This window comes from Zalophus californianus, chromosome 1 (genome assembly GCF_009762305.2).
Source record: "Zalophus californianus isolate mZalCal1 chromosome 1, mZalCal1.pri.v2, whole genome shotgun sequence".
Taxonomy (NCBI): domain Eukaryota; kingdom Metazoa; phylum Chordata; class Mammalia; order Carnivora; family Otariidae; genus Zalophus; species Zalophus californianus.
In genome coordinates, this window is record NC_045595.1 from 161,907,260 (window position 1) to 161,920,437 (window position 13,178).

Genomic DNA, 13,178 nt, shown 5'->3' on the forward strand with positions numbered 1-13,178 from the left:
AAAAAAAAATTAGACCGTGGAAACCTGATCTCTAGGGCAGAGTTTCTGACACTTTAGGTATAGAACAGAAACTAACACAAAAATGCAAATTCTCAGGTTTCATTTCAGACCTACTGAATCAGAATCTCTGCAGTGCGACCCAGGAGTCAAATGAATTCTCAGGTGACACTGCTGGTCCCTTTGACCAGCATATCTAGGTGATACCACATTGTCTGACCAGCATATCAAGGTGATAATACATTGTTCACAAGGACGTCTCCCCAACAATCGTGTTGGGGCACCTTGCAATTAATAGAATGCTGTCAATCTTTTGATAACATAATGAACCTTTTATGGAAACTTCTTAGTCTCTTCTGCATTCTCAGACCTTTAGGCCTAGAATAAACATACAAGGCCAAACTTATCCTTGGCTGATTATATGTGTTCTTTTTTCAAACCTGAGCTGTGACAATCTAGATTGCCCTCTTGCACAATATCTCCTAACCCCCTTCCTCCCCAAAAGAACCAATCAGAGTCATTCAGCTTGAAAAGGTTTTGACCATTATCTCCCTAGCAGATTTTAAATGATTCCATGTATAAACAAGTTGGCATTTATATTTATACCTTCCTTTACAAAGAAAGAGTTTCTGTGGAGTCATGTGCAGTGAGTGTCCAGAAAATATCCAGTAAAATACACTTATCCTCAACACCACAACCACCACCAGGGAAAATCCTGGGGTGGGGGGCATAGAACCTAGCTCTCTGTGAGGACAGAGCATGGTAGCCTTGATGAAGATGCTTCATGCCATTGAGGAAGCGGGGCAGAACCTGTGAGGCTAGAATATCTTTCTATTTCCAAGGTACAATCCTACTGCTGAGAGAGGAATTAGCTAGAGAAAAGTGAAAGGACAATGAAGAGAAATCAAAAATAGGAACCTGTGCTTTTTATATTACATTCTCTGTGCTAAGGTTTCACACCCTCAGAAAAGCTGTGCTTCAAACATGGACCAAATAGCAGCAAAAGGAGCCTCAGTCTCTAGTGTCACAACCAGGGAAGAAAGAATTAGGACAGTACCAGCCACAAAACACCAAGCATCCTCCCATGTGGCGGAGGGCTCCTAAGGGCTAGGGGATGAGGCTCATCTGAGCGGCACTTCCCATCTCCTCACTGCAAAGTCAGGTAGAAAGGGAGCTAGATAAAGAGGAAGTGGGGTTTTTGGTTTTGGTTTTGGTTTCTCCTGGAGCAGCATGTGGGAAACTGATTTTTATTCCCCAACCTCCTGCTCCCCAAATGCCTGCAGCTGACCCTGACTTGTGCTCTGGAACACTTGCTTCTACCACATCAAAGAACAAAAGGCAGAACACCGTATTCCTCAACAAGTTGAAAACCAAACACATAGTTGTGGTTTGTAGATAATCTGGATCCATTTCTACTTTCTTATTCAGACAAACTATCTCTTTAATATTGAACCTCTAATGGGTGAAATACCTTCCATGCAAATATGCCTTTGTTGGCAAAGGGGAGTTTTCTAGGGTGGCTTCCTGGGGTTGGAAGTACTGCTTCGCTGATTGTGGCTGCTTAGAACAGAACTTGCTCCTGGCCAGAGCCCATTCCTGTTGCATGTCCTCAACCCACCAGCTTGCTTTTGCCTGGCTGGTCTCAACTTGCCTAATGAGAGTGCTACTTTGCTTTAGAATACTATTCTCCTCAGCCAGAAGAGGAAACTGGAGGTTGATGTTGCCAGGATGCAGAAAGAAGCCGAAGAGGCAGTGCAGAGGTGTCAAAAGGCAGAAGAGAAGGCCAAGAAGGCAGCCACTGAGGTGGGTCCATTGACTGCTTGCTCACTCCTGTCTTCCAGAGTTGACCAGAGCAATAGCCAAGGGGCAGAGGCAGATCTGCAGCCAAAAAGAATTCCATTGATTCTCCATACAGCCAGGAGGAGATTAGCTGACCCCTCTGCCTCTCTGCTCCCATTTTGAAAAATTAGGTCAATTAGCTCCTCCCTTCCAACCTACTCAGACAATAAAAAGGAGCAATTGAATTGCTATAAGCAAAATCTTATGAAAGCAGGATTTTTTTTTTTTTTGAGTTAAGCCACTTTCCTCTTGTGAATCAATACATCTAGAGTCTAGAAACAGTTCTTCCTGTATGTCCCTATAAATAGCTATTTTCCTAGTGTGTGTAATGTTTTGATGATGATGATCTGGAAAGAAAGCTTATTTCACTCATTTCTTACAACCTATACTATTGTTTGAATAGCACAATCAGGTTGGTAAAGAAGGGTTTCAGGGCTGGTGTACCTTCTTTATTTGCAAGTTTAAAAGTGTTGATGGGGGTGCTTTTCCTAAATGGCACTAAGCTCAGCATTGGTGGCCAGCCTTGTCTGAAGCTTTGTGGGAACTGAAGAAAGGCCACCGCTGGGTACCCACTGTGGGCAGATGCAGCACTTCTTTCAAAGGGCATAGCAAGCAGAAGGTAACACTCAGCATGAAAATTAACAGAGGGAGGTGGAGGACCTTGCAGGTCCCAGGCTTGCTGAGCAGAGTATGCACTTAACTGCAGCCTCCACTCACTCCATCCCCATCAAGTGACTCTGTGTAGTCCATCAATGCCCACCTATGTGCAGCAGCCCTGACTTTGCTATGCGAATGGAAGCTGATCCTCTTGATGAAAGGAGTGTGGAAACTGGGAAGACATTTTATATTAGATTTCATATTAGTCGTTTTAAAATTCAGAAGAGGGGAAGAGCTTGTGTCTATATTTGCCTGAGTTATTTGGCAGTTGAGGAGCTAAACAAAACCTTTGCACCAGGTCCCAGACACCAGGTCACTGTAGAATCCAGCCCTCTCTAAGAATAGAGAAGCGTGCCTATCACTCAGCCATTTTGTATCAAGGCAGACATTTCTGCTCTGTGATGGAAAAGAGGTATGTAAAAAGCTTGAAAATGTTTGGTGGCCAAGAGAAAAATAATATGCTTAACATTTATGAAATCCGCATGGAGAGAAGGGAATAAAAGAGCGTCTACTCCAGCTTGGGAAATGTATGCAGTCACACGTTATGAAGACTATCTACTCTAGCATGCCTTTATAAGATTTTTTTGAAGTTGAAAAATGAACCCACTACCTCTTCCCCCACCTTCCAGTTCTCTAATAGTTCATCTCTGAGTCCTAGCCCCACATAGCAGAACCCAGAGTTGCCTCCATAATTTATTCTTTGCCCTCACCATCTGCACAGACGTCTCACACTTAAATTATACAGATGGTTGGTAACCTGATAGACAGAGAAGCTTTGGCTGGGAGGACAGCGTTCTTACATTAAATGCACTGAGAGATTCATGAACCAGTTCTTAATAATTTTGTCGAGACATCAAGCCCTTGTACACATAGCCAAAGCCAAGAGCAGGCTTCACAAACAAGAATTAACCTTCCTTGTGCCAGATTATTGGCACTGAGAGCATCTGTAGCTGCCAAATTTCTAGAGCCTTAAACTTGTTGTTGTTGTGAATCACAGAATTATAAAAGCAAGATGTAAAAGATTTTCATAGGCACCCTTCCATACTTGTCCTGGTACATGATATTATAGGACACATCCCGGGCTTTAGCCCGTTCAAGGCTGTTCCTTCAGTTGGTCAGCTTTCTTTCAATACAGGTATTGTGCAATGTTCATGCAGTACTTCATCTCTGGTCTGTTTATGCTACTCCTCACCCCAGTCTCTCTGGTAGCTGATGTCATCTTGATTGCCATATTGTTAACAAACTCAAGGGTGACCCAGGTTAGGAACAGAGCAGTGGGAGGAGATTAATATACCGAGGAAGGCAGGACTTCTAGTCAGATCATGACCTGAAGATTTTGGGTGGAAATGTGAAGGTCAGTTGGCTACCAGCTTTTCTCAGCTCTTTTCTTTCTGTTTTAGGCAGCAAACATATCAGAAGAACTGAAGAAGGAGCAAGACACCAATGCCCACTAGGAGAGGATGAGAAAGAATATGGAGCAGACAATTAAAGACTTACAAAAAAAGGCTGGATGAAGACTGCCATGATGGGGAATAGAAAGCAAATCCAGAAAATAGAATCTAGGGTAGGTGTTTGTGTGGGTCAGCATGGGGTCATGATGACTCCCAATTCAAGGCCTTATTGTCCTGGAATATCACTCCAAATGTTCCCTATCTCTCTCATCACTTCTGCTTTTAGCACTTCTAGATCATTGAGAGTGTCAGATCTCAATATATTCATTCATTCTTGCTTGACCTTGGGCCATCAACCAAGACTTTTCTTGGACTGGATTAACTCTGCCCTCCCTCTTTCTGCTTGGTGAGATTGCATCTTCTCCCGTTCAGCCACACCAACTCCAGGCCCCCCACAGCCAGGTTACCTGCTACTTCCAGGTACACCTGTGCAGTACTGCTTCTGTGCCTTTGTTCCTGTTATTTCCTCTGCAGAGAAGGCCCATTTTTTATCTGCCAGGGCAAGTGGGAGGGAAACAACTAAATCAAGGATCAGGAAATGCTTAGTGAAGATATAGGAAGGGCTGACAGCAATGATGTAGCACCTGCCTTCAGGGAGCTTAACAACAAATAGGAAGATCTCTCTTAAAAATAGGATATTTAAAACTATTGAATCGATTTCAATGACTATGTACAAGTTGAGTGACAAATGCTAGAAGGATAGGGAGAATATTTGGGACTTGATGGTTCAGAAGGGCCCCTGAAAAATACAGTATTGCTTTTGAACATTTATGGTATATCCATACAGTAGAATTCCAATGCACATCCATGGTACCTCCAGATAATCATGCTGATTAAAAAGGAATGAGGAAGAGCTCTGTGGTAGGTTCTGGAGGTCCCATCTAGAGGTACAATGATGATAAAAGGCACAAGCAACAGGTAGAATCTACAAGCTTTTGTGCAAGAGCAGGGGAAATCTAGAAGATGGGTGCACATACACATTTGTTTGTGTTTTCAAAAAGAAGGAGTGACAGGATTAGACATTAGCTACCCATAGGAGGAGAACATAGAGATGAAACTGAGACCTTCTGAATGAACCTCATTCCATTGTTTTGATTGCAAAATCACATAAAACATTTACATGCTTTTACATGCTTCATAATTAAAAAACAAGTTTAAATCAAAGAGCAGAATAAAACAAATCAATCCCTAAAATGTTAACACAAAGGGAAACAAGTGAAGCTAACTGTGTAGCAAGTTGGGGGACATAAAACACACGGAAGAATTATTCCCAGTGACTTTTAAACATAGTGCTTTGTACATCCCTCATGGAATACATCTAAGGACAAAAGAAAAAAAAATCAGCAATAAAGCAAACTGTACTTGCAGTTTCAAATAACAATATCTTATCATTACTACTATCAATAAAACTGATATAATTCTCTAACGAATAATTATTTAATCTTTAAGATGAGGTTTTTCTCGCGTATATTTTTAAGTTGATTAACACTCCTCTGGGAAAATAATTTTATTACATCAAATCGTAGACATCATATAATTTCACCTGTAAATATTTCATTATGTAATCCTAACAGATAATAGTCTTATGATTACGTTTTTAAGAAAATTAATCATAATTCCTTAGTATCAGCCAATATTGGGAGCTCATTGTTACTGAGTTAGCACTGGTTCTAGGCCTTAATGGTGGAGAAACAGCAACTGGAAACAAAATTAAATCCTGCAATGTTAAATTTGAATTGGAAATACTGGTATTATTCCTGTATTTTTTTTATTAGGGAAAAGAGACATATTCTAAGTTCTTTAATCTTATACCTATATGTTTTTTCTCACACTAAAAGATCTTGGTTCTTACACAATAAAGGCGGCCTCTTCGTCTCATGTCTCATCCAATAGAACATAGTTTCCTCTATGACAGGGGGCTAGAAGATTATTTTAGGGAGCTTCACCTACAAGGAACTTGCATACCTGCTGACTTGCCCTCCCTGAGGACGAGCAAGGACAGTGTGTCTCAAGTGGTGGGAGGGAGGCGAGGAGTGAAAGATGGGGTCAGACATGCCGGGCACGTTCATGCCTCAGGGCATTAGACTTTGCAATTTTAAAAGGGTAGTCAGGAAGGTCCTGTTGAGAAGGTGGCACTGGTGTCAAGAAGAAGGCAGGGAGAGCCATGGACATTGAGGGGAAGAGAAGGTGGAGCCCACACCCTTCCTCTCCCAACTCTCTACCCCCCTTTCTGTTTTATTTCTCCAAATCACTTCTCACAACTGAACATATTCTGTATTTTGCTTTGTGTGTTCCCCTCATTAAAATGTATGCTCATATAGGGGAGAGATTTTTGTTTGTTCTGTTCACTGCTGTATCCCTAGCCTTGGGGGTGTGGTGGGTGGCAAGCATAAAATATCCGTTTGAATGACTGTTGACTTTGCTTATAGGAACTCCGTCAGGCTGCAGGCAGATTGCTTGTCTGTACTGTAGCTCTCCCACAAAACAGGGCTGTCGGCCCAGTGCCTGCCGTTCGGGGGCCCCATAGCCTCAAGGTCAGATTTCAGAGAGTCAGAGCTGAACGGGGAGAAAGAAGCTTAAGATCACATAGTACAGTGGCTGGATCCTTAAAGTGGGCTCTGTCTAGTATTCTCTGTATGCTCACCTACGTTCCTACACACGTGTATGTGTGTAATTTTGTGACCTCACAGGAAACTTGTCACTTCTGCGTGGATGAGCCCAACGTGTCAAGCGTGGATGAGCCCCTCCTAGCCTTCAGAGTGTAAACAGGCCTTTTACAAACCCACATAATTCAATCCACTCGCTTTTGGTGAGGCAGCGTTCCCAGGGAGGTTGCCCTGTTTCACCGCCAGAAAGAGAGTGGATGCATCCCTCCCACTGGGAGGAAAGGGGGGTGGGGGGATGGATTAGCCGGTGATGGGTGTTAAAGAGGGCATGTTCTGCATGGAGCACTGGGTGTTATATGCAAACAGTGAATCATGGAACACTGCATCAAAAAACTAATGATGTAATGTATGGTGACTAACATAACGTAATAAAATTTTTAAAAATGAAAAAAAGAAAGAGTGGATGCATCTTTCCAGATGACTTCGCTCTATTGCAAAGGACTGTGCCAGTCGGCAAATGCGATGTCACTCTGGCTTGCTGGCTGCCAGCCTGTGGTCTGAGATCAGGGTTTGGTTTCAGGTCCGCGAACTGGAGGGCGAAACCCGTCGCAGTGCGGAGACCAGGAAGGGAGCCCGCAGGCTGGAGAGATGCGTCCAAGAGCTGAGCTATCAGGAAACTATTGGCTGTCGGGGCGCTGGAGAAACGTGCTCCTTCAAGCCTGAAATGGCCTTCCAGGTGTCCTGCCGTGCTCTCTCCATCTTTGCCCTCTCCCAGAGGTAGACACTGACTGACAGTCCCAGGGCTCCTGTGCCATTAGTGGTTTGGGTCAGTCCCTTTCCAGAGCTCGCAGGAAGCAAAATGCGAGCGGCACGTCGCAATTAGAAGTGAAAAGCTATTTATATGGTGCTGATTTTTTTTTTCACACATAACGTCTACAGCACTTGCCGGAAAGATGCCTTCCTGTGAGAGGCTGAGTGAGAACAATGTGTAAATGAAGGGGCTGACAGAGAGTTGGGATGACTCCTCGACCAGCAAGTGACATGGGACCCTGGCGACACTGGAGCAGGGGACATCCTCACTCCCAGTCTCTGGTGGCACAAACCCTCCAGGCCCCCCCGAGGCTCCATCTGGTGCCTGTGCCAGCTGGTGCGAAGGCAGCAACTGTTAATGACGGGCCTCCCGAGCTCTCAGCTCCTTTTTCTGTAGACTTACGTTGGTCTCCAGCAAGTAACGAAGAAGTGGGAAGACTTCTTACCAGGAATTAAGGCATTTCTGAAGCCACAAGATAATCCTTCCCTTTCATTTTCATTTTCCAACCTGTCTTCCCCTTTCTTCAACTGGAGGGGACCATAGATAAGAGTCCCTGAGGGCAGAGGCACCGTGTCATGCGCCACTCGGGGGGCCCGGCATCTTCCCGGCACAGAGTAGGGCCGCACATGCCAGTTGTTGAACACGGACGCCAGAGGTCACTTTCTAGCCCTCTCCCGCTGTGTGATCTGGCTCGTGCCAGTGAAAAGGCACATTCATTCCGGACACCACCCACTTTCACAGCAACTTTGGATCTGCCCGTCCTGATTCTGGTCCCTGAGGCTGAGTTGCTGTTAGAGATGCCAAAGTCTTCCTCTCTTGCAACAGGAAAAAGTGTTGATAAGAAAGCAGAGCACTTCAGAAACATCATCTTGGGCTAATTAAGATGAAATGAGCTACTTGCGCAGCTCTTCTTTACCGAATAAGTGGTTCTTTTCTAAGACGAGTTAGTCTGACACTTCTTTAGACTATGCTTGTTATACCAAAACCACTCAGGAGTGAGCCCCTGGTATGTGCAGCTAAGGAAGTAAACAGCTTGGGAGTATGAAAGATGTGGTGTTCTACTCTTCTTTTGCAGGGGGCCAGGAAGCCACCTATGCTGGGGGAGTAAAATGAGGCTTGTTGATAATATCCAGGTTTTTCTTCTCTTTATTTTCCTGTGGATTATTCATACGTTTTGTCTTGTGAAGACAAGTTCATTATAGAACAAAACACCAAGGCTACACTTTTTTGGTTTTCATTGTCCCCAAGAATGTATTCTTGTTCTATTGTGTTTTATCCTTGTTTCTTCTTAGCAATAACCTCATGTACTAGTATGGAGGTATAGTTCTTAATTTCTTCCATGTGTCTGCACAGTGCTTAGAATATATCTATTCAATTATGTAATGATTTTCTGCCATTAAATCAGATAACCCCTATTGAGCACCTATTTCACGCAAGATATCAAGCTAGGTGCTGTAACTTTAAAGAGACATAAGAGAGCCCTCCACATTCCTTGATATCAGTACCTGATTTTGAAATATTCAAGATAGATGCTGACTCAATCCAGTCTGTTCTCCTTTAGCATCAAAATAACCACCAGGACTATGAGGCGGGGTGTTTCATGATAGTGCATCATTGGTGCCAATTGAAAATGTCATTTTGAAAGGGGCCTAAATATGGTTTTCATTTCCTAGGGAAAATCCTCTGGGAATATCCTACGACATTGGAAAGGGAATCGAGTGTGACCCCAACCACAATAGTTCTATGGCCAGTCCCCATTGAGCATTTATCTTCCCCCGTATGTCCCTCTAGTATTTGGAAGCTCATCAGGTTTTCTCTCTCCAGTACCCAGAATAATGTGCTATAAAGCAGGACATGGGACTAGAACTTAGAACCATTGTAGAAGGTACAGACAGTTTTTCTGCACCCTCCCCCATGCTCCTGCTCCATTTTATCTTCAACTGCATTCTATATTCCAGGATCTAAGTATAGATGTTATTTAATCCTTACAAATCTAATTACAGATATAGTATCTTCATTTTTAGAGATAAGGAAACAAAATGTGATTTGGGGTAGCTTCTCTGGGAACCAGATGCCAGGCTGGAGTTCTAGAAGTACAAGAGATTTATTGGACATAACACCTGGAAAGAGAAAGGGGAGAGCAAACAGGATCAGGCAGAGAAAGCCTTTAGACCACAGTGCGAGTCTGAAACCCATGAAAGGAAAGGGTGAAGGAAGGAGGATGGGCTAGGAGCTGATTCAGCCTGCAGCGCACCTCTGAGCAGTCTCCAGCCCAAAGATTGCCTGGAAAGGAGCCCCAGGTTGGGCAGAAACGGCCAGATCCTCATAACTGCTGGGCCCAGGTGGTGGCTGGGGGCTGCCTGGGGAGCCGTGATCTCAGGGTAAATGTTACAGCAGCTCCCAAAAGTGCTGCAGCTGGAGGTTTTCAGGTAAGTGCCCACTTCACAGCTGAATGGCAAGTTCTTTCCTTGAAGGGAAATCTGAGCTGTGTACAGCCGTGGCTACCACAGGGCTGAGATGTGAACCTAAGCCTAACAAAGGCTTTGCCTTCTCAAGTGGGAGGAACATCATTAACATCAGCAACCACTTCTAGCCTTCTTCAGTTTTCTTCTTTGTGGCTTCCTTCACCACTCAGTAAGTTTACTGGCCTCAGTAAATTGGTTTTAAGCGATTAAACCGCTGTTGGTTTTAGAACTTCCTATAAACACATAATACTATGAATCTTCAAATTTCTTAAACCTGGGAGGGAAAGGGACAGGCAGATGAAGACAGAATAGATTTTGTTGAAAAAATAGAGTTGTCTCATTTCCTTATATCTCTGCCTCGGTAAGCTTAAAATTCGTAATTAATTACCTACTGTCAGATTGTACCTTAAGGTGGGGTGGGGAAGCATGCTAGGTGATAAAAATGGCTTGATTGAAGTTTTATTTCTTTACTTATGTATTTATTTATATTCAGATAAAGTTGACACATAACATTGCATTAGCGTTGGGTGTACAACATAATAATTTGATGTTTGTTTACATTGTGAAATGATTATCCCAAGTTTAGTTAACATCCATCACCACACAAAATTACAAAATTTTTTTTCTTGAGATGAGAACTCTTAAGATTTACTCTCTTAGTAACTTTCAAACATACAGCACTGTATCGTTAACTGTAGTCACCATGCTCAACATTACATTCCCGGGACTTACGTTTTATAACTGGAGTTCTGTACCTCTTGATCACCTTGACCCATTTTTCCCACCCCCATACTGCCTTTAGCCACCACCAATCTGTTTTTTGTTTCTAAGTTTGGTTTTTTGGATTTTACATATAGGTAAGATCATATATTATTTGTCTTTCTCTGACTTATTTCACTTAGTATGATGCCCTTAAGGATTGAAAAGGTAAGGACTTCCTTCTTTTTATGGCTGAATAATATTCCATTCTGTGTGTATATATACATACCCCATTTTCTTCATTCATTTGTTGATAGACACTTAGGTTGTTTCCATGTCTTGGCTACTGTAAATAATACTCTCGTGAACATGGGGGTGCAGATATCTTTTTAAGATAGTGATTTTGTTTCCTTCAGATAAATAACCAAAAGTGGGATTGAGGAATCATATGGTAGTTCTATTTTCAGTTTTTTGAGGAAAACTCCATACCATTTTCCACAGTGGCTGCACCAGTTTGCATCCCCAACAGTAGTGCACAAGGGCTCCCTTTTCTCATCAACACTTGTCATTTCTTGTCTTTTTGATATCTCATTGTGATTTTGATTTGCACTTCCCTGATGGTCAGTGATGTTGAGCACCTTTTCATGCACCTATTGGCCATATATATATATATGTTCTTTGAAAAAATGTCCATACACATCCTCTGTTCATTTTTTTAAAATTCCAGTATAATTAATGTACGGTATGATATTAGTTTCAGATATGCAATATAGTGATTCAACAATTCTATACATTACTCAGTGCTCATCGACATAAGTATACTCTTAATACCTTTTGCTTGTTTCACCCATCCCCCCACCCACCTCCCATCTGGTAACTACCAGTTCTCTATATTTAAGAGTCAGCTTTTCTTTCTTTTTTTTTTTTTAAAGATTTTATTTATTTATTTGACACAGAGAGACACAGTGAGAGAGGGAACACAAGCAGGGGGAGTTGAAGAGGGAGAAGCAGGCTTCCCGCAGAGCAGGGAGCCCGATGTGGGGCTCGATCCCAGGACCCTGGAATCATGACCTGAGCTGAAAGCAGACGCTTAATGTATGAACCACCCAGGCACCCCAACAGCCAGCTTTTCATTTGTCTCTTTTTTTGTTTTGCTTGTTTGTTCTGTTTCTTAAATTCTACATATGAGTGAAACCATATGGTATCTGTCTTTCTCTGACTGACTTACTTTACCTAGCATTCTACCCTTTAGATCTATCCATGTTGTTGCAAATAGCAAGATTTCATTCTTTTTTATAACTGAATAATATTCCGTGTGTATATATACCACCTCTTTATCCATTCATCCTTTGATGGATACTTGGGTTGCTTCTATATTTTGGCTATTGAAAATAATGCTGCAGTAAACATAGGGGTGCATATATCTTTTTGAATTAGTGTTTTCATATTCTTTGGGTAAATACCCAGTAGTAGAATTACTGGATCATATGGTAATTATTTTTTGAGGAACCTCCCTACTGTTTTCCACAGCGGCTGCACCAGTTTGCATTCCCACCAACAGTGCATGAGGGTTCGTTTTTCTCCACATCTTGGCCAACACTCGTTTCTTGTTGTTGTTTGTTTGTTTTATTTTAGCCATTCTGATAGGTGTGAGGTGGTATCTCATAGTTGTTTTGATTTGCATTTCCCTGATAATGATGTTGAGCATCTTTGCCTGTTTCTGTTCCTCATTCCATTTTTTAAATCATATTTTTTGTTTTCTGTTCTGTTTTGCTATTCAGTTGTATGAGTCCTTCATGTATTTTAGATATTAATCCTGTATCAGGTATAGGATTCAAAAATATTTCCTCCTATTCCATGGGTTGCCTTTTCATTTTTTTTGACTGTTTCTTTTGCTATATGGGAGTTTTTTAGTTTGCTGTAGTCCCACTTATTTATTTTTGCTTCTGTTGCCTTTGCTTTTGCTGTCAAATCCAAATTTCATAGCCAAGACCAATTTTGAGAAGCTTACCCCATGTTTTCTTATAGGAGTTTTATGCTTTCATGGTTTCACATCTTACATTTAAGTTTTTAAGCCATTTTGAGTTAATTTTTTGTATGGTATAAGAAAATGGTCTAGTTTCATTCTTTTGCCTGTGGCTGTCCAATTTTCCCAACACCATTTATTAAAGAGACTGTCCTTGTATATTCTTCACTCCTTTGTCATAAATTAATTGACCATATATATGCGGGTTTATTTCTGGGCTATTTTGTTTCATTGATCTATGTGTCTGTGTTTGTGTCAGTACCCATACTGTTTTGAGTACTATAGCTTTGTAATACAGTTTGAAATCAGGAAGCATGATGCACTGAGTTTTCTTCTTTCTCAGTTCCTTTGTCTATTTGGGGTCTTTTGTGGTTCCATACAAATTTTAAAATTGTTTCTTCTATGTCTGTGAAAAATGCAATTGAAATTATGATAGGCATTGCACTGAAACTGTAAATTGCTATGTGTAATATGGACATTTTAATAATATTCTTCCAGTCCATGAACATGGAATATCTTTCCATTTTATTTGTGTCTTCTTAAATTTCTTTCATCAATGTCTTATAGTTTTCAGGGCACAGGTCTTTCATTCCTTTGGTTAAATTTATTCCTAAGTATTTTATTCTT

The 13,178-nt window shown here is 41.8% G+C and overlaps 1 protein-coding gene across 1 annotated transcript in view; it reads left to right on the forward strand.

Annotated features, from left to right (window-relative positions):
* The window catches only part of MYH15 (myosin heavy chain 15), a 138,584-nt gene that overhangs the window by 114,795 nt on the left and 10,611 nt on the right, over window positions 1–13,178 (forward strand). Inside the window, 4 exon segments of the mRNA XM_027587172.2 lie at window positions 1,675–1,800; window positions 3,894–4,002; window positions 4,005–4,057; window positions 7,131–7,233. Of these exon segments, the coding sequence (XP_027442973.2) occupies window positions 1,675–1,800; window positions 3,894–4,002; window positions 4,005–4,057; window positions 7,131–7,233 (391 nt within the window).